Genomic DNA, 27703 nt, shown 5'->3' with positions numbered 1-27703 from the left:
AGGTCATCAAATGGGGTTCAAAAGATGGGAGTTCTTTTATCATGATTTAATTTTCAGAGCACAGTTTCATGCAATAATGCGGCAGAAGTACAAAGTGAGCAAATTATCAGTTCATTAGAGCATTAAATACTATGGTAGGAAAATGACTGAGAAAAAACATGTCAGATTGGCAGCACTCTCAATGTCAGACACAGAGAAGCTTAATTTAACTATCTTTTCAGATAATAAGAAATGCTTTATAGACAATGAAAATATAATCAAAAGTCAAAACAATAACATAAAACCAAAAAAGGATCTTTTTCTCTTCTTTTGCAAACCAAGAGGAGAAACAGTAGGTAATGTGATATCATATTAATAACAAAATTCTTTAAACGCACACACAGGCACTCATGCATGCATGCACACAAAACGTTAACAAAGATAAATCAAAATTCAAGAAAAAACAGAAAAACATAATATCAGAAACAAATTAACGTATTCTTGACAAATACAGCCAAAATTATGGTTTTCATAACTTTCTTCAGATCCTTTCCAAGGTTCAACAAACTAAGAAATCTGTCACTACTAAAGAACAAAAAATGGTTCAAACAAACATGGAGATGAAAGGCAGAATATCAATCACTATGGAAGTGCAAAAGTGGTTCATAGAAAGAAGAGCATTTATATGCAGATCGGATATATCTCGCGATATTATAGGTTTGATGATAATCTCGGGAAAATCTCAGGGCTTAAAAAATATAAAAATAAGTAAGAAAATATCATGTTTAGACAAAAAATACATAAATAATAAAAGAAATAAGTAAAAAATGTAAAAGAAACAAAAAACATATTTAAAATGTAAAAAAATAAATAAATTGTTAAAAAAATTTACATATATATATATATATACACACGAGTATATATATACATATGTGTGTGTGTGTGTATACTATCCTGTGTATTTATACCAAAATACCCGATAGGGGTATTTTGGTCTTTTCATGTGTATTTTTTAGGATCTTTGTTTTTTCTTTTTTTCTTTTTTCCTTCATATTTTTTCTCTTTTTACTTTTTTTATTTTTTTATTTTTCTTTCTTTTGGGACCATTGGGGGGGCCACTTAGTGAGACATTGGGGTCCCATGACCGTTGGGGCTCCCCAACGTTCACTAAGGGGAGCCCCAATGGCCCCCATTATGCTTTCCCTCTTGTATAAATAGGGGACTCCCCCTCTCTCATTGGTAAGGAGTTCTCTTCTCTATTTCTTTTTGAATAATATTCTTTTGCCTTTCGGCCCTCGTTCCATTGTGGGTTTTATGTGATTTGCACATTACGTGCTTGTGCTATTTGGTTCATTATTGAACCATTTCTTATTTCTGCACATCTCATTACATGGTGTCAGAGCAAGGTTGAATTACTTGTTGTCTTGAAGGTATTTTTCTTTGTTCTTTTTCCATTTCTACCTCTCTTTGTCACCATGGAGCACGACACAAGAGTTGAACTCTCTTTCAAGCTCAATGGATCAAATTATTTGATGTGGGTGTCGGCCATGGAGAATCACCTTCGCGGCAAAAAGCTATGGGGCTTCGTGATGGGGACGTCTCTTGAGTCAACATCGAAGCTCACCAAGATTGAAGGTGACGTCGAAAAGGCTCTTGATGGAGAAGATCACATTAAGGCAATAAATGATCATCAATCTAAGGTAGAAGATTGGGAGAGTGATCACGCCGAAATTTTGGCATGGTTCATGAACAATGTTGACATAAAAATTTGTGCTAACATTGCCAAGTTTAGAAGAGCCAATGAAGCTTGGTTCTTTCTTAAGGGGATGTATACCCAAAAAGATTTAACTAGATAATTTTTTTGTCAAGAAAAAATTTGGTCTACTAAACAAGGAGACATGAGTGTCCGGGATTACTTTAGTGCTCTATCCCCTCTTTGGGATGAGCTTGCTCTACTTGAGCCTAAGTGGGTGGCTTCGGAAGATGTTGAGTTAAGAAGAGAACAAGTTGAGAAAGAACATTTCTTTCAATTTCTCCACGGTCTTAGGTCGGAATTTGAACAAGGGCATCCCTTCTTCATAGAAGCAAGGCCTTACCTATTGAAGATGCCCTTGCCGAAGTTTGTCAAGAGGAAACTCGTCTTGGCATGACTCATAAAAATAATGAAAATTTTGGCCGTTACTAGGCCGGGATCCAATGTTAAGCCTTATAGGCCTCTTCATTTCGCTAAAAACAATGGCTTTAGAAAGTGATGCAGGGCAGGATGGACCCAGACCCATACTGCATGACCTGTGACCTGGATCCAGATGAGGCTTTTAAAAGCCTCATCTATGGTTGCGTTTAAGACACAAAATTTTTGAAGAGGAGCAACAGCTTGTGACGTTTCCTATTTTATTTTCTTCCAGCCGACCTTTTCTTTTTTTGCTTTTTTTTTCTCTTTCAGTATTCCAGTTAATTGCTTGAGTCCTTTCTTTTAGTTTATATTCTATATTGTCCCTTGAAGTTTCCAGTGAATAAAAACACGCCCCATCGTTTCGGTGGGCCTTTCACTTTTTCTTTCATTTTCTGAGCATTACACGAACACGAGAGTCGTGTTTTCGACAGTAATCGTCAAGGAACGAGCAAGCCGACACCCCCACTGCATCAAAGTGGTATCAGAGCCTGCGCCTCATCCTTCATCAGCGATATGGTTTCAGAGGTGAGGGGCGATCCGGCGACAGCAAACGAGCAAGAGGATGCCGGCAACGCAGACCCAATGTTGTCGAATGATAGAGATGATGATCAAACTGCAAGAGAACATGTTGCGCGTCAGCCGAGACATGGCCAACATGTCAAGGCGCCTAGATGGGGTCGAGAATCAGCTTGCGGCCATCGAGTCGACCGAGGAGGCGCGTGCGGTGGTTGTGCTGAATAGGGGGGCGAGATCGGGTGACGGCATCGACCGTCAAACATCTGTTGTCGCAGCCGACGCCGGTCGGTTGGGTTCTGCTGATCGCACCCTTGCCACGAGCGTGGGGACTTCTTGTCATCCCGATCCGGTAGTTGGTGGCACCCAGGCGAACTCGGCACTCCTGGCAGGTACCCCACTGCACCCGGGTGCGCCCCAGCAAAGGCTTTGATTTCCTATGGGTCTGCCGCAGGTCGAGTCTGGACCGTAGGACCCCAGCAACACGCGGGACCCTGCTTCAAGCCCCGGTGCAGCGACACGACCCAGGAAGGAGCTTGTCCTCCCCCCAGGTCCCGCGCGCAGAGGCCTTATGGCAACAAACCAGCGGGTGGAAGCTGGTGGACCCGTGTGGATGGGTCCGAACCTGAGAGGGTCCGGACCACCCTTTGGGTCCCTAGGAGCGAGTCCGGGTTCCGAACCCCCTTACCCGACCAACCCAATTGGGTTTGGTTCACGGTTTGTCCCGAATCAGGCCCAACCCATTATTTTTGAACCCCAAAATGGATCGAATACCGACCCAAACTTGTATTGGACCCAGACGAAGCTTCAGTTTGATTTTGAGCCGGGTCAAAACCAGACCCATAATCATATGGATCGTGGATCGAGTTCAAACCAAGCCTTTTATCCCCACAACTCGATCATCGATCCACCCTATCCAAATATGGGTCCGACGAGTAGTTTAGGGATAGACCCGACCCACAAAAAAATCGGGCGAATCAACCCAATACTATACCAATCAGACCCAATACCTGAACCCGAACCAACCCTTTAACCCAATTCCGATCTAGAATCCAATACCGTATCCGACCCAATACCACTATCCTAACCCAACCGATAACCCAAACCCATACTATCCAGTTCCTACCCACTTAGAGCCCGAGACCCGACCAACCCTTCCACCTATCGCACGACCACCTGTCATACCGGTGCCACAACGCCGGCCGCAGATGGCGCCCCCTCATTGACGAGCTAGACAGAGACAGATTCCTATGCAGATTCAGCAGGGACCGGCGCGACCAGAGCGCCGATCATAGGTCGTCGGAGTTCGTCAGCATCAATTACCAGGAGAGCAGTATCGTGGTGAAGGATATGAGATCGTGATGGATGATGATGCCTTCTGGAACGAGTACCCCGTAAGCATGGTGGAGGCCCGTAAGCAAAGAACACCAGAGCGCCCCTCCACGTACGGGGTGAAGCTGGAGCTTCCAGAGTTCGCAGGTCGGTTCGATGCGGAGCAGTTCTTCAACTGGTCTTATGTCGTCCAGTTCTTCTTCGACTACCACAATGTCGTTGAGCACCGTCGTGTCTCCCTAGCCTCTACTCGGTTAAAAGGCCTAGCACAAACATGGTGGGTTGAGTTGCAGAAGTCGAAGGAGCGGCAAGGACTAGAGCGTGTACAGACTTGGGAGGGCATGCAACAGTTAATGCAGTCTAAGTTCGTGCCTTCAAATTACGTTGAGAGAGCCTACAAGGAATACCTTACCTTGCGTCAAGGCACCAGTACCGTGGCGAAGTACACTGTTAAGTTCCATCGTCTATCCCTGCGAGTGCAAATCGAGGAGACCGCCAGCCAGCAGGTCACAAGGTATATTTCTGGTCTCTGTCCTGCTATTTCTGACGACTTCAGTTGTATCACAGTCGAGTCATTAGATCAGGCAAGTAGTTATGCCATGAATGTGAAGGAGAAATTGAAAATGAGGCAAGAACATAAGACACCCCATAGTGATCAGTCCAGTCAACCTAAGTCGAGTTTCCCAACCACGGGAGCGAGCTCCCCTAGGAAAGAAGACTCTAAGTCCACCCCTGGAGTCGACCCTAGCAAACCCGATCAGTTTGGACCCGCGTACCTAGGGGTGGCAATTTCTGACACGACCCGCCAACCCGCCTCTTTGGCGGGTTCGGGTTGGGCTTAAGCCAACCCGTTTAATAAACGGGTCGACCCGCGTAACCCGTTTATTAAACAGGTCGGGTTCGGGTTGGGGGTATGCCAACCCGCCAACCCGGCTGACCCGTTTAATAAATGGGTTAGGCGGGTGGCAAAATTGTTTGAATAACTTTCGGGAGGGCTTCCGCCATTTTCCTTTTGGTTCCCTCCAAAAAAAACCCTTCTTTCTTCTTCCTTTTCCTTTTCCAAGTCCGAGATCAGGTATGAAGGCCTCGTCTCCTCCATCAAACACCCTCGAGTCCAACATCGGCTTGCAGAACAGTATACCTTCTTCTTTCTTTCTATTCTCACTTCTTTTCATATTTCTTGCCACAAAGAGGTCCCGGTTAGGGTTTCATCTTCGATACGTCGATTGCCATTTTTGTTTTGCTATGATTCTTTGGTCAATTTTTGCAACTTTTTATTGATGGATAGAAAGGTTTTGAAGAGGCACTATTTCACTGATGTTATGTGCTATATGTTTCTTGATGTTGTCTCTCAGATGAATATGAATGTGAAATTCTGCCTTAGATGTATGGACGTTTTCAGTCAAGCCACAAATGCCTCCGCAAACATGCTCTTGAAGCGTCTTCCTCGATTCTCTCTTTTACGCATTGGCGAGTGAGTGGGGAAGGAATCTCTCTCTCTCTCTCTCTCTCTCTCTCTCTCTCTCTCTCTCTCTCTCTCTCTCTCTCTCTCTCTCTGTTCCTGCATCAGAACTCAATGCCCCAAAACCTCAGCTGAGTCACTCTATCTCTCTCTGTCTCCCGATCCTCGTCCTCTTCCCCCTCTCGTTGGGCTCCCCTTCGTTGGGACCCCTCCTCATGCCAGCGGAGACCAACCCGACCCCCTGCTCCCATTTTCCTCCCTTGACGTATCACCAGGATCCCTTCGCTCCCTTCGCAAGAGGCCCTACCTGATGCCGATAATCCCCTCCCGACTCCCAAATCCTTCTCAGCCCGCCAACCCGACCCGCCAACCTGTCTGCCCGACCCGTCAACCCGCCAACCCGACCCGTCAACCCGCCAACCCGATCTGTCAATCCGCCAACCCGACCCGCCAACCTGACCCGTGAACCTGAAAACCCGTTTACCCGACCCAACCCATTTATTAAATGGGTTGGCGGGTCGTGTCGAGTTACCCGTTTATTAAACGGGTCGGGTTCGTGTTTGCCACAGCCGACCCGTTTAATAAACGGGTTCGGGTTGAGGTATGCTGACACGCCAACCCGCCAACCCGACCCGATTGCCACCCCTACGCGTACCACACCCGATCCAAAGGTAAGCCTAGTGAGTCCATCGTTTGTTGTTTTAGGTGTCAAGAGTTAGGTCATATTGCGTCTAAGTGTCCCACCATGAGTAAGAACACCCATCTAGCAGAGGGCATTGTTGAGTCTGCATCCGATAGTGAGAGCGAGGGTGAGTCGCCTGTTGAGGGAGATGATGGGATGAAAGTCATAGAGTTCGATGGCAGCATCGAAAATTTGTTAATCATCCGTCATGTTTTGACCATATCCCGAGAGTCGGCACCGACAAAATAGTTGCAGAATAATATTTTTAGAACCCGATGCAACTGTGAGGGGCGCGTGTGTGATGTTATCATTGATACCGCGGCGTGCGAGAATATAGTGTCCGAGAGTATTGTGTCCACTTTGAACTTAAAAACGGAAAAATTGTCCCAACCCTATAAAATGGCATGGTTCAAGAAAGGGAACGAGGTATCCATCACCCTGCGTTGCCTAGTTTGATTCTCCATGGGGGAGCATTACCACGATGAACTATGGTGTGATGTAGCCCCTATGAGTGTGTGTCACATCCTATTGGAACGTCCCTGGCAGTTTGACCGTAAGACCATCCATGATAGCCGTAGGAACACGTACACATTTCTCTTTAAGGGTCATAAGATAGTTCTCCTTTCTACCAAGGAGACCAGGTTTCCCCGGATAGCGGGCCTATCTGACCGATCTTCTCTCCTTGGGCTGCCTGAAACTTGGCACCTTTCTCCTACATTTAATATGTCTGATCTATACACTTATTGTGGAGACAACAAGTCGTCAGAGCCGACTTCTTTCCCACCAGGCAAGAATGATGCAGGGCAGGATGGACCCAGACCCATAATGCATGACCTGTGACCCGGATCCAGATGAGGCTTTTAAAAGCCTTATCTAGGGTTGCGTGCGAGACACACAAAAATTTTGAAGAGGAGCAACAACTTTCGATTTGACGTTTCCTGTTTTGTTTTCTTCCAGCCGATCTTTTCTTTTTTTGCTTTTTTTTTCTCTTTCAGTATTCCAGTTAATTGCTTGAGTCCTTTCTTTTCTATATTGTCCCTTGAAGTTTCTAGTGAATAAAAACACGCCCCATTGTTTCAGTGGGCCTTTCACTTTTTCTTTCATTTTTTGAGCATTGCACGAACACGAGAGTCGTGTTTTCGACAATCATCGTCAAGGAACGAGCAAGCCGACACCCTAAATCAAATTTGCCACTATTGTAATGAACTGGGTCACATCAAACTGGTATGTCCTAAGCTCAAAGGGAAAGTGGTCGCGGTTGGTGAGAATGTTCAAAGTGAAGTCAACAACAATGGAGGAGACATTAAAGACACTAAATCAAATTTCGGAAGCACTTGCTTCTTTTCATATGACATCTCACAAACACATCATTTCTAATGTGCATTCCACTCCCATAACATCTTATGTTTCAACGGCCGATAGGACTTCTTTGAAAATTGAAAATATTGGAACACTTGATTCAAAACAGCCTCAAAATTTTTTTGTTCCAAAAGTAAGGGTAGTTCCAAAAATCAATTTAAACTTATTTTCGGTCTCTTAAATTACTGATCTTGGATGCCAAGTCTCTTTCTCACCTAAGGATTGCTTCGTACAGGATCTTCAGTCAGGGAAGCTGATTGGGCAAGGCCATAGGAGGAACGATCTGTATTTTATAGATTTTTTGTCTCTTCCCTCCAAGTCATTTTGTAGTTTTGTAAATGACAAAAGTATAGATGTATGGCACAAAAAACTTGGTCATCCGAGTTTTTCAAAGATGTCTCTCTTCTCTTTTTTGGGAAAATCTTGTAATGAAAAAGTTATGACTTGTAAAGATTGCATCTTTGGTAAATTGAAAGTCACTCCTTTTCCTCAAAGAAACTTTGTCTCCCACTCGACCGTTTAAATTAGTACATTGCGATGTTTGGGGTCCTTCTCCTATTATGTCTAAGGGAGGTTTCTTATATTATGTAATCTTTGTGGATGATTTCACTAGGTACACATAGATTTTCTTCCTAAGTAGAAAATCCGATGTGTTTTCCACCTTTAAAGATTTTCATGCAATGATCAAAAATCAATTTCTAAGTACTTTATCTATTTTAAAATCAGATTCTGGAGGAGAGTATGTCAAACGAATTTCAAACTTATTTAAGACAAAATGAAATTTGTCACCAAAGATCTTGTCCTAACACACCGAAACAAAATGGTCTTGCAGAGAGAAAACATAGGCACATTATGGAAACAACTAGAACTCTTTTGATTTCAAAAAATATTCTAAGGTCTTTCTGGGCCGAAGGCGCTTTAACTTCTAACATACCTTATTAATAGAATTCCTTCGTAATCTCTAAACAATGTCACTTCTTTCGAAAAGCTTCATAACATGTCTCCGGATTTTAAAAGATTAAGAGATTTTGGTTGTAAATGTTATGTACTTACACACAAAAATGACAAGGTTTCTCCAAAAGCTATTAAATGTATTTTCTTAGGATATGGTGAAAAACAAAAAGGATATTGATGCTTTGATCTAACAAATAATAAACTTTATATCTCTAAAAATGTTACTTTTCTTGAAGAAGATGGTTTTGCAAATCTTGAGCCAAAAGAAAACAATAACTATGCATTTTTGTTTGATTTACTTCCCCGACAAGATGAATCGGATTCAATTGAAAATATTGAGCCTCTTAATGAAATTGAAAATCAAAATGACAAGTCTCTGACAATGAAAAAATTGAATCTCATGAAAGTGTGGATGAACATATGACAAACAACACTCAAGTTTATACTAGGAGAAGTGAAAACTCTCATCCATGCACTTTTGATAATTCTCTCAAAATATGTCTTTGGAAGAATCATCTCAAAGAAGGTCAAATCGTATTTCTAAAGCACCAAATAAGTTTGTATCTTATGAGTCTTTTTCTCCACATTTTAGAACTTGTTTATTAACCATTCACTCCTTTCATGAATCATCTCACTATAATGATGCTAAACAATATACACATTGGAATGAAGCATGAACTAAATACTCTTATGAAAGCCCAAACCTGGGAAGTTGTTGATCCTTCTCAGGAAAAGAAACCCATAGGATGTAGATGGGTCTTTAAGGTAAAAACAAAAAGTGATGGATCGTTAAAAAGATATAAAGCTAGATTGGTAGCTAAATGATATGTTCAAGAGTATGGGGTAGATTATGATGAGACTTTCGCCCCAGTCGCTCGAATGGCAAGTGTTTGAACTCTTATTGTGATTGCTTCTATCAAAAAATTGCATATCTATCAACTTGATGTTAAAAATGCTTTTTTGAATGGAGACCTTAGTGAAGAGGTTATATGGATCCTCCTCCTGGTATGAGTTTAAATGAAAAGGTTTTGAAACTAAAGAAAGCTTTGTATAGTCTTAAACAAACTCCCAAGGCTTGGTATGACAGGTTTAGTAATGTATTGAATAATTTGGGTTTTGTTTCATATTATACTGACACTGCTCTCTTTGTTAAGAAAACAGGTGATTCTATTGTAATTCTATTTCTTTATGTTGATGATATGATCATCACCGGAAGTGACAAAGAGAGAGTAGACGACATTAAATCTATGTTAAAGAAAACTTTTGATATGTCTGACCTGGGTTTTTAAAAATATTTTCTAGGTATTGAGTTGGCCTATTCACGGCGAGGATATATTTTATCTCAAATGAAGCTGGCAGCAGATATTTGTGTCAAGTCCGGGATTTCAGATGATAAAAAAGTAGAGACTCCAGAAGTTATAAATGCTAAATTAAGGCTTGAAGATGGTGTTCTACTTGATGATCTCACTCCTTATCGTCAATTAATTGGATCACTTATTTATCTATCACCCGACCAGATATCGCGCATGCAGTCCATTCAGTAAACCGGTTTCAGCATGCCCCTACGACAGTTTATATGGCAACTGTCATGAGAATTGTGCGATATATCAAGAATAGCATCTCAAAAAGGCTTTTCTTATCATTTTCTTCATCTTTTGATTTTCTGCTTATACTGATACAGATTAAAGAGATAATCCCAATTATCGTATCTCAACTACTGGTTTTTATATTGTCTTAGGTGATTCGCTTATTTCATGGAGGTGCAAGAAGCAGCAAAAGGTATCCTTGTCATCAACAGAAGCTGAATATCGTGTCATGACAACTACAACTATAGAAACTGTTTGGCTTAGAAGTCTCTTTTGTGATATGGGGATTGTCATTTCAACTCCTTCCAAGATGTGTTATGACAACAAAAGTGCGATCTACATTGCAAGCAATCATATATTCCATGAGCGCACCAAGCATATTGAAATGGACTGTCATTATGTTCGAGATGAATACCTCAGAGGAACTATTACATTGCCTTATGTTACATCAGAATATCAGTTAGCCGACTTCTTCACCAAAGCTCTTTTAAGTCCTCATTTTATGTTTCTTCTTAGCAAACTTTCGGTTTTTTCCCCTTAAAGTTTGAAGAGATGTGTTAATATATATATATATATGTATACTATCCCGTGTATTTATACCAAAATACCTGATAGGGGTATTTTGGTCTTTTCATATATATTTTTTAGGATATTTGTTTTTTTTATTTTTATTTTTTTTTCTTTTTATTTTTCTTTCTTTTGGGACTGTTGGGGGCTCCACTTAGTGAGACGTTGGGGCTCCCCAACAGTCACTAAGGAGAGCACCAATGGCCCCCCTTTATGCTTTCCCTCTTGTATAAATAGGGGACTCCCCTTCTCTCATTGGTAAGGAGTTCTCTCCTCTATCTCTTCTTGAATAATATTCTTTTGCCTTTCGGCCCTCGTTCCATTGTGGGTTTTATGTGATTTGCACATTACGTGCTTGTGCTAAAACTAATTGATAATATCATGCTAATATCGCGATATTATCAAATTGGCAATATTTTCAAAATATCACGATATTTTACCCTTATTAGTGTTTGCTAAATTTACATCGGTAATGTCGTGATATTTTGAAAATATCATAGTTTAAAAACTCTCCGGGTCAACCCAGTGACTCGATTTACTCAGCCCAGATCGCTCAGTCACTGGGTCAAAAAACTGGTTGAATTCGGTATTTACAAAACTCAGTCGAGCCGAGTCATGGACTGACTCAAGCGAGTCATGCATATATGATGCAACCGTCAACTGGCTGGTACAAAGGCAGCGAAGACGCAGTTGCTGGAGGCGATCTCCAACCCTCGCGTGAGCTTGATGGAGGCTGGAAAGGCACGACTGGGGACAGTCGTAGGCTGAACAGACTTTAAAACAATAAAAAAAAACTCACCCAGATGGTGATGCTGGGCTTATTTTATTAAATACCAATGTCAATGACAGGTTGCTTATAAACAAATTGAAGGAAATGGTAAACAATGAACAGTAATGAAAGAAAAGAACAAAAATGATAGGGAAAGAAAGTAAGGTTAAAGTAAGGTTGCTGAGAAAAGAAAAGAAGCTGTAGTTATTCTCCAAAGACTGCCTCACGCAGCCCTAAGTCGTGCTTTTTAAAGATGGTCACTGGATCCGGGTCCGGACCCGGACCCGAGAAGGCTTCAATTCGGGACTGGATCGGTGCTGAGCCGGGTCTTCCCTTTTCTGGAGTAGGTGCGCGTTATCTTCCTGCATCGAGTCAACTCACCTGGGGTCGGACCCTGCTGCTGGGTCCGATCGTCCATTCCAACTGGTGGGTCTGGTTCCCTGGTCGTGCCAGGGTCACATGGTACTGGTACTGGTACTGCCTGCCCTGCATCATTCTCCCCTGGTTGGGAAGAAGTCGGTTCCGACGACTTCTTGTCTCCACAGTAAGCATATAGATCGGACACATTGAAAATCGGGGAAATGTTTCAATCGGGAGGCAGTTCTATTAGGTAGGCATTCGAACCTAAACGTCGTAGGACCTGGAAGGGACCATATTTCTTAGGACTCAGTTTATTATAAGTGCCCACGGGAAAACGCTGAAGACGCAGGTAGACCCAAACAAGCTGACCAACTTGAAACTGAATGTCGCGACGACCTTGGTCAACGAAGGCTTTGTACGCTTCGTAACTCTCAATGAGTTTGGCCCGGACTTGCCTATGTATATCACGCATGTATTCAACGGCATCAAAGGCGTCTGGGGCGGGGTCAGGGAGACTGGACACTGGAGCTAGATCGACGACATGAGTGGGCGACCGACCATAAACCACTTGAAAAGGAGACTTGCCTATGGACCTATTGATGGAACTATTATACGCAAACTCGGCTTGAGGTAAGACTAGATCCCAGGTTTTAACATTTTCCCCTACTAGGCTCCTTAACAAGTTTCCTAAGGTGCGATTCACAACTTCGGTTTGGCCATCGGTTTGGGGGTGGTACGCACTACTGAACTGAAGCTTGGTCTTTAATAAAGCCCATAACGATTTCCAAAAGTGGCTCATAAAACGCGTGTCACGATCATAAGTGATTGTGTGGGGTAGACCATGGAAGCGAGCGACATCCTTGAAATAATATGACGCTACTAAAGAGGCATCGGTGGTTCGCTTACACGGGACAAAAATAGCCATTTTGGAGAACTGATCAACAACGACTAAGATTGAATCAAAACGACGTGGCGTTCTTGGGAGGCCCACGATAAAATCCATGGATACGTGCTCCTACGGCCATTCAGGAATGGGTAACGGAGTATACAGACCACTGTTCTGACGATGACCCTTGGACACTTGACACACATGACATCCTTGGATGAACTTGACAACATCTTTGCGCATTTTAGGCCAAAAGTATCGTTCATCTAACAGAGCGAACGTCTTATCATGCCCGAAATGCCCTGCTAACCCTCCTTCATGTAATTCAGAAATCAACTAAAGCCTAAGGGAGAAATCAGGCACACATAATTTGTTCCCAAGAAAGAGGTAACCATTATGAATACTAAAACGGGGGTCGAGGGTGCGATCTGAAGAGATGCACCCCTCCCAGACTTGTTGAAAATCCGGGTCTGTGGGATATAATTCTTTGCACTGTTCGAACCCAACGACCTGCACTGACATAGTCATCAGGAGGTTGTTCTTCCTGCTAAGAGCGTCAGCCACCTTGTTGAGGGTACCAGATTGATGGCGAATTGAAAAGGTGTACTCTTGCAAGAAGCTGACCCACTTAGCATGATAAGCGCACTCAACTTCTTTTGACTATTCAGATACTTTAATGCCTCATGGTCCGTGTACAAGACAAATTCCTTATAAATGAGATAATGTCTCCAATAACGAAGGGCTTGTACAACGGCATAAAACTCAACATCATACATGGAATACTGACACCTGGCATGCGTCAGCTTCTCACTAAAGAAGGCAACAGGTCTGTGATTCTGACTCAAAACTGCGTCAATTCCCACCTTGGAGGCATCGCACTCAACCTCAAAGACTGCACTAAAATCAGGAAGGGCACTGGTCATTTTCTCTTTGATGATAGAAAAGGCTTTTTCCGCAGCAGGCGTCCACTGAAAACTAGTACCCTTGAGGCACTCCGTGATGGGGGCCATGAGGGTGCTGAAGTTTCTCACGAAACGTTGGTAAAAAGTGGCTAATCCGTGAAAACTACGGATCTCTCCAATAGTCTTTGGGGCAGGTCAATCGACAATAGCACGAACTTTCGCGGGGTCTGCCTTAACTCCATCAGATGACACAATAAAGCCTATGAAAACGACACTGGACGTCATGAACTCACACTTCTTCGCATTGACATACAATTTTTCTCTCCTTAAAATTTCTAAGACCTGACGCAGGTGACTCAAATGGTCAGACAAAGATGAACTATAAATCAAAATATCATCGAAATATACCACGACAAACTTCCCTATACAAGGGCGTAGCACTTAGGTCATCATATTCATGAAAGTACTTGGGGCATTGGATAGCCCAAATGGCATGACTAACCACTCATACAACCCATCACGTGTCTTGAATGTCGTCTTCCACTCATCCCCCTCTCGGATACGAATCTGGTGATACCCACTTTTTAAATCGATTTTAGAGAAAATGGAAGCACCAGCCAACATATCAAACATATCATCCAAACGAGGGATGGGAAAACGGTATTTGACAGTTATGCGGTTTATGGCTTGACTATCCACACACATGCGCATGGACCCATCTTTCTTAGGGGTGAGCAAGGCGGGTACCGCGCAAGGGCTCACACTTTCACGAATAAAGCCCTTTTACAGTAACTCATAGACCTGCCTTAACAACTTGGCATGCTCGAAGGGGTTCATACGATACGCGGGGAGATTGGGGAGACTCGACCCTGGCACAAAATCAATAGCATGTTGCACGACACGCATGGAAGGAAGACCATCTGGAAGGTCATCCGGCATAATGTCGCTAAACTCTTCAATAAGGGGTTTGATGTCCGTAGGAACTGGTAACGACGTATTCATTGAGGGTTTAGCCACCACAGCATAACAATAACCATCCTCCTGACATTGGTTCAAGAAAGACCGGTAGGATAGTCCGGCCAGTCGGGGAACTCGCTCAGGCTTATCTACTGTGGGAAACCCCGTCTCCTTGATGGGGAGAAGGATTATCTTATGACCTTTAAAGATGAACGAGTACGTGTTCCTACGGCCATCATGAATGGTTTTGCGATCAAACTGCCAAGGACGTCCCAACAGGATGTGACACGCACTCATAGGGGCTACATCACACCACACCTCGTCGTGGTAGTGCTCCCTCATGGAGAATCGGACTAAACAACACTGGGTGATGGGAACCTCGTTTCCTTTCTTGAACCACGCCATCTTGTAGGGGTGAGACAGATTCTCGGTTCTCAGATTCAAGGTAGACACAACACTCTCGGACACCATGTTCTCACAAGCACCGGTGTCGATAATAACATCACATGCGTGACCCTCACAGTTGCATCGGGTTCTAAAGATGTTGTTCAGTAGCCATTCGGCAGGAGTCGACTCATGGGGTGCGGTCAAGACATGACGGATGGATAATAGATTGTCGACATTGTCGTCGAACTCTACGACTTCCCTCTCATCCTCATCCTCGACCAAAGACTCACTCTCACTCTCGGATGCTGACTCCACAATACCTTCGACGAGATGGGTATTTTTTGCCCACAGTGGGGCACCTAGACGCGACATGCCCTAGCTCCTGACACCTAAAACAACGGATGGTAGACTCACTAGGTTTGGTTTTAGACCGGGTATTGAATGCGGGTCCGGACGGATCAGGTTTGCTAAATTCTGCTCTAGGGGTAGACTTTGAGTCATCCTTCCTAGAGGAGCTCGCTCCCCTGGTTGGAAAACTTGACTTGGGTCGACTGGACTGTTCACTACGGGAGGTCCTATATTCCTGCCTCTGTTTCAACTTTTCCTCGACGTTCATGGCATAACTGTTGGCCTGATCTAATGTCTCAACCGTGATACAACTAAAGTCGTCAGAAATAACAGAACGGAGACCAGAGATGTACCTCGTGACCTGTTGGCGGGCAGTTTCCTCGATCTGCACCCGTAGAGAAAGACGATGGAACTCGGCAGTGTACTCTGCCACAGTACGAGTGCCCTGACGCAGGGTTAGATACTCCTTGTAGACTCTCTCAGCGTGATCCGAAGGCACGAATTTTGATTGCATCAGTCTTTGCATCTCCTCCCACGACTGTACATGCCCTAGCCCCTGTCGCTCCCTCGATCGCTACAGCTCCACCCACCATGTCTGTGCTAACCCTCTCAACCGAGTAGACGCTAAAGAGACACGACGGTGCTCTGCTACGGTGTGGTAGTAAAAAAAAAACTGCACGGCATAGGACCAGTCGAAGAACTGCTCTGCGTCGAACCGTCCTGCAAAGTCCGGAAGGTCCAATTTCACCCCATAAGTGGAGGGATGCTCCACTGCTCTCTGTTGTCGAGCCTCCACCATTCCTGCAGGATACTCGCTCCAGAAAGCGTTGTCGTCCCACGCTGCTTCATTGTCCTCTATGCGGTACTGCTCGCCTGGATGCTGGTGGACTCCACCGAGGGGTGGTCGACACTCAGGTCGCGCCGCTCCCTGCTGAAATTGTCGCGGCCGGGTTTGCCCGCGGGCGGGCGCCGCCTGTGGATGTCGCTGTGGCACTGGTATGTAAGGGGGTCCTACTAAAAGTGGGGGGGGGGGGGGTTGGGTTTCTGGCTCTAAGTGGGTAGGAAAAGAGTAGTAAGGGTTTGGGTTATGATAAGGGTGTAGGGTCGGGCGAGGTACTGGGTTTTGGATCGGGAAGGGGTTATTGGGTTGGGGTAGGACTGGGATGGTTCGCCGGACTGGATATGGATCGGGCCTAATCCTAAACTACTCGTCGGACCCAGATTTGGGTAGGTCGGATCGGGGATCGAGTTGTGGGGATAAAAGGTTTTGTTCGAACTCGATCCACGGTCCATATGAGTATGGGTCTGGTTTTGACTCGGCTTAAGATCAAGCTGGAGTTCCGTCCGGGTCCGATACAAGTTCGAGTCAGTATGGGATCCATTTTGGGGTTCAAACATCACGGGTTGGGTCGGATTCGGAGCGAACTGCGAACCAAACCCAACTGGGTAGGCTGGGTATGGGGCTGCCAGACCCGCTCCTGAGAACCCAAAGGGTGGTCCTCGGTAATCGGGTCCGGACCCGAATAAAATAATCTCCTGACCGGTCCCTGAGGGTTCAGGTCCGGACCACAAGGGATCGGTCCCCTTAGTCTTCGAGCTGCCGGCAACCACAACCCCGTGCGCGGGTGCCGGGAGGGTTGACAGACCCCACCCTGCACGAGCTGACGATGGCACACCCACTGCCTGAGTCGGCGTCAAACCCGGGTCATGCAGGCCAGGTCCAGCCTGCATTCCCAGGTGCGTGGGTCGATGCCAGCCCTGCGGGTTTGCGCCAGTGAGGGGAGGATCTCCAAAAGGCCCCGGGGTCGGCTGCATCGGAGTCGCACCAGAGTTCAGGGGGGCGTACCTTGCTGACGCGCCTCTTGACAGACAGTCTGGTGCAGGCCTTCCCCAAAACCCTTCTGAGATACTGCAGGCTGAGGACCCACTTGGGCTGGGTCGTTCATTGCAGTCGTGAGGATACCAGTGTCGCCCACAGTGGTATCCACTGGTTGGGTCGTCGCTGGGTTCGATCCTGCGGTCGATTCGATGGCGACGAGTCGACAGTCAATCCCATAAATCCTCTTTGTGATTCCAGCCATCTCTCTGTTCAGGCGCAGCATATTCTCCTGCATCTTTGTCATCATCTCCATCATGCGCATCATTGGGTCCTCGGTAACGACTTCTTCCCGTTCCTTGTCGCGTGTCGGGTCGTCCCTCGTCTCTTGAGCCATGCGGCTGCTGACGGAGGATGCCTGGGCTCTAATACCAAGTTGATGCAGTCGTCAACTGGCTGCTACAAAGGCAGCGAAGACGCAGTTGCTGGAGGCGATCTCCAACCCTCGCGTGAGCTTGATGGAGGCTAGAAAGGCACGACTGGGGACAGTCGTAGGCTGAGCAGACTTTAAAACAATAAAAAAAAACTCACCCAGATGGTGATCCTGGGCTTATTTTATTAAATACCAATGTCAATGACAGGTTGTTGATAAACAAATTGAAGGAAATGGTAAACAACGAACAGTAATGAAAGAAAAGAACAAAAATGACAGGGAAAGAAAGTAAGGCTGCTGAGAAAAGAAAAGAAGTTGTAATTATTCTCCAAAGACCGCCTCACGCAGCCCTAAGTCGTGCTTTTTAAAGATGGTCACTGGATCCGGGTCTGGACCCGAACCCGGACCCGAGAAGGCTTCAATTCGAGACTGAATCGGTGCTGAGCCGGGTCTTCCCTTTTCTGGAGTAGGTGCGCGTTATCTTCCTGCATCGAGTCAACTCACCTGGAATCGGACCCTGCTGCTGGGTCCGATCGTCCATTCCAACTGGTGGGTCGGGTTCCCTGGTCGTGCCAGGGTCACATGGTATTGGTACTGGTACCGCCTGCCCTGCATCAATATATATACATATATAATATATTTTATATATAATTACATATATTATATGAAATATAATATAAATATTATGTATATTATATATAAAAACTCCACCTGTGTATAACTGTTTAGTTATCCACTGTCGGTCCCAAGCCCGGATAAAGGAGGAGGGTTGCGGTAGGCCTGTGACAGCCAGCATAAAAACTTAGTCATACCCTATGAATATGAACCAATATGAGAATTTCGTTGGGGCGTTCCCTACTGAGCGACGCGCTGTACTCTATAGGCCCGGAGGCAGTGATAAATGGGCAAGGGTTGCTAGGTCGTCGCCCGGAAGCGACGCGTCACACCGGCGCCCGGGTGTGGTGTCAAATAGGCAAGGGTTCCCTCACTTTGTTGGACGGGTGGGGGTAAAGAAGTTAGTCCAAGACCATAAAATTAGGTTAGCCACTTGGAACATAGGATCTTTAACTGGTAAGTTGGTAGAGTTAGTAGATGTTATGTGTAGGAGAAAGATTGATATTTTATGTTTACAAGAGACCAAATGAGTAGGTGAGAAAGCAATAGTGATAGAACCTTGGGGATATAAGATTTGGTATACAGGAATAAATAGGAATAGGAATGGAGTAGGGATTGTTATGAGTTGTGAGTTTATAGATAATGTAGTTGAGGTCCGTAGGAAGGGTGATAGGATTTTACTTATTAAATTAGTATTAAGTTCGGAGATTATTAATATTATTAGTGTTTATGCACCTCAAGTAGGTTTAGATGATTCCATTAAGCGTCAATTTTGGGAAGATTTAGATGGAGTAATACAAGGGATATCTTATGGAGAAAGGCTTTACATCGGCGGTGACCTTAAAGGGCATGTAGGCATTAGTAGGGATGGATTTGAGGGTATCCATGGAGGCTATGGTATAGGAGAAAGAAACGAAAGTGGAGAAAGGATTTTAGATTTTGGTGTGCCCTATGATATGATCTTAGCAAACACTTGGTTTAGGAAGAGAGAGTCTCACCTAGTAACATTTAAAAGTGGGGTTAATACGAGTCAGATAGATTTTTTCCTACTTAGAAAGAGAGATAGGGGTTGTTGCATCGATTGTAAGGTTATACCGGGAGAAAGTGTAGCTACACAACATAGAGTCTTAATTTTAGATTTTAGAATTAAAAAATGTCACAAAAGGGATAGACATAGGATAGATCCTAGAATTAAGTGGTGGGCACTGAAAGAAGCTAAACAAGGAATGTTTGTAGAGAAGGTAGTTAAGGAAGTTGATTGGTGTCTCAAGGAGGATTCAGAATCAATGTGGAATAAGATAGCGGGTGGCATGAGAAAGGTGGCTAAGGAGGTATTGGGTGAGTCTAAAGGCGGTGCACCGCTAGGTAAGGATACATCGTGGTGGAATGAGGATGTCAAATTAGCTATTAAGGTTAAAAGAGAGTGTTATAGAAATCTAAGTAAGAGTTGTGATAATGAGAATTTGAAGAAGTATATGATAGCAAAGAAGGAAGCTAAAAAAGTAGTTTGGAACGCGAGGGATAAGGTATATAAGGAGGTTTATGACAAGTTGGATACCAAAGAAGGCGAGAATGATATTTATAGGCTTGCAAAGATGAGAGATAGGAAATCGACGGATCTGGGTATGGTTAGATGTATCAAAGATGAAACGCAAAGGGTTTTAGTCAAAGATGAGGAGATTAAGGAGAGATAGAAAAATTATTTTGATAAGCTATTTAATGAAAGTCATGCTCAAGATCTTGGAGACTTGTTCATTCCTTTTCATGAGATGAATCGTGACTTCATGCGCAAGATTCAAAAGAAAGAAATTGCAGAGGCTTTGAAGAAAATGAAATTAAGAAGAGCAGTTGGCCCAGATGGTATACCTATCGAGGCTTGGAAATGCTTGGGAGAGAAAGGTTTAGAATGGTTGACAAATCTTTTTAACAAGATTTGGTGGACAAATAAGATGCCTAATGAGTGGAGGAAGAGTACTTTAGTGCCTCTATATAAGAATAAGGGTGATATACAAGATTGCACAAACTATCGTGGTATAAAACTCATGAGTCATACTATGAAACTTTGGGAGAGGGTGATTGAGTTTAGGTTGAGGAAGATTGTCATGATATCGAAGAATCAATTTGGTTTTATGCCTGAAAAATCAACTATGGAAGCTATACATCTTCTTAGACAACTTATTGAGAGAAATAGAGAGAGGAACAAAGATTTGCATATGGTTTTTATTGATTTGGAGAAGACATACGATAGAGTACCTAGGGACGTTCTCTGGTGGACAATGATGAAGAAAGGTGTTTCTCTCAAGTACATTAGTATAATTAAGGATATGTATGAAGGAGTAGTAACCAATGTCCGCACTTGTGGAGGGGTGACAACCAATTTTCCTATAACGGTTGGGTTACATCAAGGATCTGCTTTAAGCCCTTTCCTATTTGCTATAGTGATGGATGAGCTTACGAGATCAATTCAAGAAAATGTGTCGTGGTGCATGTTGTTTGCTGATGATATTGTTTTGATTGATGAGTCTAGAGCTGGGGTTAATGCTAAGTTAGAATTATGGAGAGACATTGGAAGCAAGAGGTTTTAAGTTGAGTAAGAGTAAGACAGAATACATGGAATGTCGGTTTAGTAAGCAACAAAGTAGTGATGGGAGTGTAGTGAAGCTTGGTGAGCAAGAAATACCGGTGGATGATTGTTTCAAATATTTGGGATTTATCATTCAAAAGTATGGAGAAATTGATGGAAATGTAAATCATAGGATAAAGGTTGGGTGGATGAAATGGAAAAGTGCAACTGGAGTATTGTGCGATCGTAGAATGCCATTGCGGTTGAAGGGAAAGTTTTATAGGATGACTATTAGGCCCGCTTTACTATATGGTACGGAATGTTGGGCTGCCAAGAGACATCATATTCAAAAAATGAGTGTAGCTGAGATGCGTATGCTAAGATGGATGTGTGGAAATACAATAAAAGATAAGATTCGGAACGAGGAGAACCGTAAGAAGGTAGGTGTTGCACCCATTGAAAATAAGATGAGAGAGAATCGTTTACGGTGGTTTGGACATATTCGGCGAAGGCCTAATGATGCTCCAGTTAGAAGGATGGAGAAATGGGAAAATATATTAGTTAAAAGAGGTCGGGGTAGACCTAGGAAGACATGGACGGAGGTGATAGGAAAGGATATGAATGCTTTGAACCTCACCGAGGACATGGCATTGGATAGAAATGATTGGATGAGAAGGATTCATGTGGAAGACCCAGAATGATTTTCTTTTTTGGTTCATATCGCCGACCCCAATTGTTTTGGGATGAAGGCGTAGTTGTTGTTGTTGTTGTTGTTGTATATTATATATAAAAATATGGTTATACATGTATTAATAAAATTATACATTAAATGTATTTTAAGAAATATCATATAATGCATATTATATAATATATTGGTAAAATACTACAAAATATAGATAGTATATACATATATTTATATATTTTATATAAAATATAAAGAACATGACCCGGCTGAGTCGCGAGTCACTCAAGGACGAGCCGAGTGGCGAGTCACTGGGTTTTAAAACCATGAAAAATATCGCCGATATCTGTGACTATGTTTATATGTATGAAGAGAATGAAGGAAGAAAGGAACGTTAGAAACAATATAAGTTCATACCTGCCCAAGCATAGCAGCCTCTGCTTCAATTCCACCAACTCCCCATCCAGCAACTCCTAACCCATCAATCATGGTTGTGTGGGAATCAGTACCAACAACACTATCAGGATAGAGTATGCCTTTGGTATTGAATACAACTCTGCCCAAATATTCCAAGTTGACCTAAAAGTTCACAATCACAAAATGAGTTAGACAACTAATGCAAAGCACCACTCACCACTGCAAGTATTTCATCAGAAAATGAAAACATTGCAGTAAAAACACTATCCAACAAAGAAAGTAATAAAGGATAATTTACCTGGTGAACAATACCAGAACCAGGAGGCACAACAAGCATATTATGAAAAGCATTTGCTCCCCATTTAAGGAAACCAAATCTTTCCTTGTTACGACGGAATTCAAGCTCCATGTTTGCCTGCACAGCATTTTCTGATCTCGCGAAATCAACCTGGACAGAGTGATCAATCACAAGGTCCACTGGCACCTGCATCCATAACATTAAAACACATCATCAGGATGAGGGTAGATAACTGGAATGGATCAAGACCTAAATGAAAAACATCCAGTGAGTGCTGATATGAGTATATTTGAAAGCACACAAATAAAGAAGGAATAAGAGTAAGTGCACGTCAAAGGGTTGGCACTAGCAAAAAATGAGGACAATTATTAATTTTTTAATATGAACTCTTTAGCATAATCACAAATCTAGTCATTGGGATTTTTCTCGCAAAGCAAAATCTTGCAAAACATTAAAAATTTTGTTTTTTGGGGGAAACTCCCGAAAGCATTTCGATATATTTAAATTTTTAAAAATATATAAATATATAAAAATTATGAGAAAAGCATTAAAATATAAAAATGCCTACACGTTAATAACACTATAATATCTTGAAAAACATGATATTTTCAAATTAGGTGATATTTTGAAAATATCACATTTTTTATTATATTTGTTTTTGAAGATCTTGCGATAAAATCAGAAAATTTTAAAAAATTGGCTGATATCTGTGACTATGCTCTGTAGCAACATTCGATTTTACAAGTAAAAAATGGCTGGACGATCTCAAATAGTATAATATCGTGATAATTTCAAAATAGGCGATATTTTGAAAATATCACATTTTTTATTATATCGGTTTTTGAAAATCTTGCGATAAAATCAGTAAATTTTCAAAAAATGGCTGATATTTGTGACTATGAGCTGTAGCAACATTTTATTTTGCAAATCAAAAATTGCTGGACGGTCTGAAATAGTGTTGGATTACTGTTCAGTAGCAGACACCATGGCTAATGAAGAAGCAAATAGACTGTCATAAATGTCACGGGGATGAGACCTTACCAGAGGATTGATCTTGTCCGAGTCACTTCCAAGTTTGTTCATAGCATCCCGCATACAAGCAAGGTCGACAACAGCCGGTACACCAGTAAAATCCTGCAGGGAATAAAAGAATCAGCACAAAATAACATTCAAACCCCTTTAGGAAATGGTGAATGGATTAAAGAAATTTCAACCCAGACCAGGGCATCACTGATGTTTCATACCTGCAACAGGACACGAGCAGGTTTAAAAGGGATCTCGACCTGATTCGGAGAACTATTCTCCCAATCTATGATCTTCTCCACGTCGGCTTTTTTCACCTGAAACTCATCGCAGTTACGAATCGCTGACTCGAGGAGAATCTTGATCGAGTACGGGAGTTTATCTGCGCGCAAAATTTGTTAATAGAAAGAAAAAAAAATGTGAAACGAATCCACCTTGAAAATTTTGCAAAGCAAAACTTGAAATTGGAAAATCTTCACAAGTTCATCGCAATATAGCTGCAAAATACAGTCACATTGTACTGTCTAATAATCTGCAGCACCAACAATTATAACTCATATTTATGCGCAATGCACGATCCGACCAATGTCATTTGAATCACAAAATGATTTCAGTAGCAAAGAATCCAAAACAAATCAAGTGACGACTAATTCAGTTTTTCGGTCGGAATAGATAAACAAGATTCTCGGATCCTCCAATATGATCAATACTCAAATTTTATAAAACTGGAAAAAGCGAAACGCACCGATCCTTGGATCATTGAGAGCCGGCAAGCTGTAGAATTTCCCGAATTCGCCACCTCCAGGCTTTGGCAGACTGGTCAGAATCCCCTTGAAAGCATTCTCGGAAGCTAAAAGTTTTCACGTCCGACAAAAAAAAAATCGAAATAGAAAAGGGAAAAAAAATGTCAACTTGATTATCAACTCCATTAAAGCTCAATTCAACTCTCGCTCGGAGAAAACGAACCAAAAACCAAAATCCAGAAAAAAGAGAACTTCGATCCCTACCCATGGTGGCGATCTTCCTCTCGAACCGCTCGATCACGGCCGCGGAGCTCCTGATCTGCGCGCGGAGACTGATCGGCGACCTCCAATCGGAATTGTACCGGGAGAACCCCCCGAACCAATCCCTCCGGATCGACGACGACGACGCCCTGATAGAGCCGAGAAGGCCGTTTCCAGATGCAGAGAAGCTCAGAAGCCGCGAAGACGAAGACGACGGCAACGAAGGGTGAGCGAGAGCTCTGGTGAACCCGCAGAGGGAGGAAACCCTAGACGCTCGGATGAGTCCAGCAGAAACGGTTATATACATGACGAACCTTACTCACATAAAGAGAGAAACAAATGGTAGGATGGGAGCCTGGAGATCCTGACTTCCGTTCTGATTACTCAAATAAAAAATGACGGATTTACTGTAATGTTAGGGAAAATCCAAAATCGAGAAATTAAGTTGGGAGCTGGTGAGTTCTGACGCGGAAGGACAGAGGGCTTGTTGGGATGGCGGCCACACTGGCGTTTGGGGAGATTTTTGAAAGGCCTCTAGCTTTAGAGATCCGTTTTGTGTTTTCGTAAAGACCCGAATTTGTAGGGCGTTTTTTTTTTCTTTATTGAAAATTATTCCCACTGATATCATCAGTGAACTAAGTATGAGGCTTCTCTTTTCCTTTAATCTTTCTAAGGCTTTTAAATGTGGACAATTATTTCCTTACTAAAAAAATAAATAAAAGTGGATCGGGTCAAAGGCACCTTCAAATATAGATCCAGTAACTAGAGCGACCTCTTCCCAAGAGAGTTTTTCTAAAAAGTACATTATTTTTTATAAAAAACATTCCTCAAATGAGGAGAGGGTGGTGTATGTTCGCCCCCGATGATTCACTGAATCCCATGTATGTGTTCGGGGAAATGAGAGGTGGAGAAATGTTTTCTACCAAAAAAAAAATATTTTAATATTCTTCACCACCAATCTCATCACCGCCACCACCACACATCTCACCTCCGGCAAGCACCCAAATCTAACAACCCAGCACCCATTCTTGATCTCTCTCCTCTCTCTGTTGTCTTTGCTCTCTCTTTTCCACTTTTCTCTCTACCATGACGACGGTAATTCGATAGGATAGTCGATGATCCCGATCATCAACAAGCTTTAGGACATGACCTGTTGTAGGACACTATTGTCAGGAAGCATTTCCTGACCAGGGCACGAACATATTCCCTCATCGGCCGTTGGTCCTACAGCCCGTGCATAACCCTAAACAGGATGATCGGATTGAGGGGTCATAATGGGGAGAATTCCTTCACTGGACCATGAAGATTCTTCGATTTCTCTCCTCTTCCTCGCTGCCTCGATCTCGAACTGCACGTTTGACCCTTGCTGGCTTTGATCGTCCGACCACCCCCCTCCCCTCTTCTGGTAATCTTCATTTTTTCACTCTGTTTTTCTCATGCTACACAAACAAGCAAAAAAAAAAATCTTCTAAAAAAAATCTCTTATTAAAGCTTTTCCCTATTGAGTTTTTCTAGCTTTCAAACATGCCCATAAATGTGAAACTTGTTGCATCTCAAGGACAAAAGAAAAAATAACGAGTTAGATTGAAAGGTGATTTTCAATTATAAATTGCTTAACTAGCTCAAGAGATTTAAGAGGCAGAAATTAAAGTTATCTATGTTTAAGAAAGAGACACATCCACTTCTAAAGGGAGTAATCACTTAACGGATCCATGTTCAATACCTCGACAATGGTTCTTGGATTTTATCTTAGTCTTATTTGGTACACTCTAAATGACATCCATAGGGGTGGCCATCGAGATGGGAGCTTGACGGGGGTCAGGCACCTGGCCCGTAATGGGCCGGGCTTGGGCTGCGAAATGCAGCCCACCGATCCAATTAGGTAATCAGATCTGAATCAAGCTGAGCCTTTGTGTTATCCATGTAAAACTCAACAAAAAAAAATGGAATATTTTAATGAGAAAATTTCTTGGTCATTATGAATTATTGAATATGTTTGAATTTTTTTCTGGCTTTAATTCTTGGTGCAGTTGACCTTGTGGGTCATCTGACAATTAAATCAATAATTTTAAATAGTGATTAAATTATTTAATTAATTAAATTAGTGTCTGACAATGTTGGTGATTGAGTGGTTATGTAAAATATATAATATGTAAAATAACATATACGAGTCAAGCCAATGAAGCTTTCCATGTTAGTGCTCGCTCATTTTTACCTAAATGAGCTAGCTAATAGCTTGGCTCGCTGAGCTCAATTTCTAAGTTGAGCCAAGTCGAGTTAAACGGCAAGTTGTTCATCTCGTTTACTAACCCTGCCAACCTAAGTTCAGGTTCCTCGCTCCGCCTGATTGTTTTAAGCTCAACGATCTATTGTGGGGGTCTACATTTGGTTCGGATCGGTCTGCGGTACCTAAGCAAAATTCAATGAAAGAAAAACCAAGTATGAATATATTGGATCCACATTGCTCATGGAATTTGTAAAACATGATTTTTTTTTATTTGGGTTTTTTCAAATTAGTCCCTACTTTATTACTGATTTAAAAAATAGTTGCTGCCTCATGCTATTTTGCAAATCCATCCCTGCCTTTTCCAACATTGGTGCAAAGCAGTCTTCTTGTTGGCAAGGCGTCGGATTATCTAGGGTTAGACAGTAACCATGACCAGAGGGGTACAGAAAATGACTATTCCACCCTTACGAAAAATAAGATCCCAATTGCCGAGTACGGTCAAGGTTCGATTGTCAACCCTCTGAGCAAACCAATGCATAGCATAAGCCCTGAGGGCAAGGGTCTTAGCCTCACAATCATAGGTATGACTGACTTAGCCAGCACGACCAGGTCTTCGCGCACCGGGTGTGGTTTCTTCAGGTTATAAAATTCAAAAAAAAAAAAAAACTACACATCTATCACTCTTAGAAGCTTTTTTTCTTGTTTTATGGTAGAAGTGGTTTTCTGCAAAAGTTATTTTTGGCAAAAAACATGTTTGACTTACCCATGTTTTACAAATTGGTCCTTCAACGAGAACAACGAGGACAACTTCATCATTTTATGGGCAGTTAACAGCTGCCGTGAGAGGGTGGGGACGGCCGGCCCTTGACCCCAAGGACGAATTTGCAAGGATTGAGCAAAAGGGAGGGACTGATTTGCAAAACGCCATAAGAAAGGGACTATTTTGCAAAAGAAAAAAAAACTTTTTTTCTATGAAGGTGAAACAAACGTGCCATATTCAATGCGTGAACTTTTTCTCTCCTTTCCTTTTTTTTCTTACTTTTAATTTGCACTGTTGATGGCCTCTCTTCAATTAAGACCCCAAGAGCCCTAAGGCATGGTCATTTTTACCCAAACCAGCCAATCACATTTGATCCATAACAATAATAAATAAATAAATAGTGCTAATCCCTTGAATTGTGTGGTTGCGCAATAAGTTGACATGTTGATCTCCATATATAAGAGAGTGGGATTAAACTATTGACTATTTTAATCTATTCATGTTAATTATTTAGATAAAACATCAATTAGATGTTGATATCAAATTAGAATCAAACTTGGGGTCCATACAAATATACAATCATGTCTTCTTGGAGTTGTAAATGTCTTACCAAACACCAACTTTCACCAACCAACAATAGAAACATTGG

The 27703-nt window shown here is 42.7% G+C and overlaps 1 protein-coding gene across 1 annotated transcript in view; it reads right to left on the bottom strand.

Moving 5' to 3' along the window:
- The window catches only part of LOC149834604 (aconitate hydratase, cytoplasmic), a 41303-nt gene extending 16735 nt beyond the window's left edge, over positions 1–24568 (bottom strand). The window contains exons 1-6 of the mRNA XM_090011494.1: positions 24071–24568; positions 23809–23913; positions 23285–23445; positions 23082–23174; positions 22041–22226; positions 21743–21904 (exon numbers count right to left, since the gene is read on the bottom strand). Of these exons, the coding sequence (XP_089867620.1) occupies positions 21743–21904; positions 22041–22226; positions 23082–23174; positions 23285–23445; positions 23809–23913; positions 24071–24374 (1011 nt within the window). The 5' untranslated portion in view covers positions 24375–24568. The remainder of the gene's footprint in view (positions 1–21742; positions 21905–22040; positions 22227–23081; positions 23175–23284; positions 23446–23808; positions 23914–24070) is intronic.
- Positions 24569–27703: the final 3135 nt, after the last annotated feature.

This window comes from Nuphar pumila, chromosome 6 (genome assembly GCF_984573655.1).
Source record: "Nuphar pumila chromosome 6, dmNupPumi1.hap1.1, whole genome shotgun sequence".
Lineage (NCBI taxonomy): Eukaryota > Viridiplantae > Streptophyta > Magnoliopsida > Nymphaeales > Nymphaeaceae > Nuphar > Nuphar pumila.
This window is presented reverse-complemented; position numbering and strand designations above follow the sequence as displayed.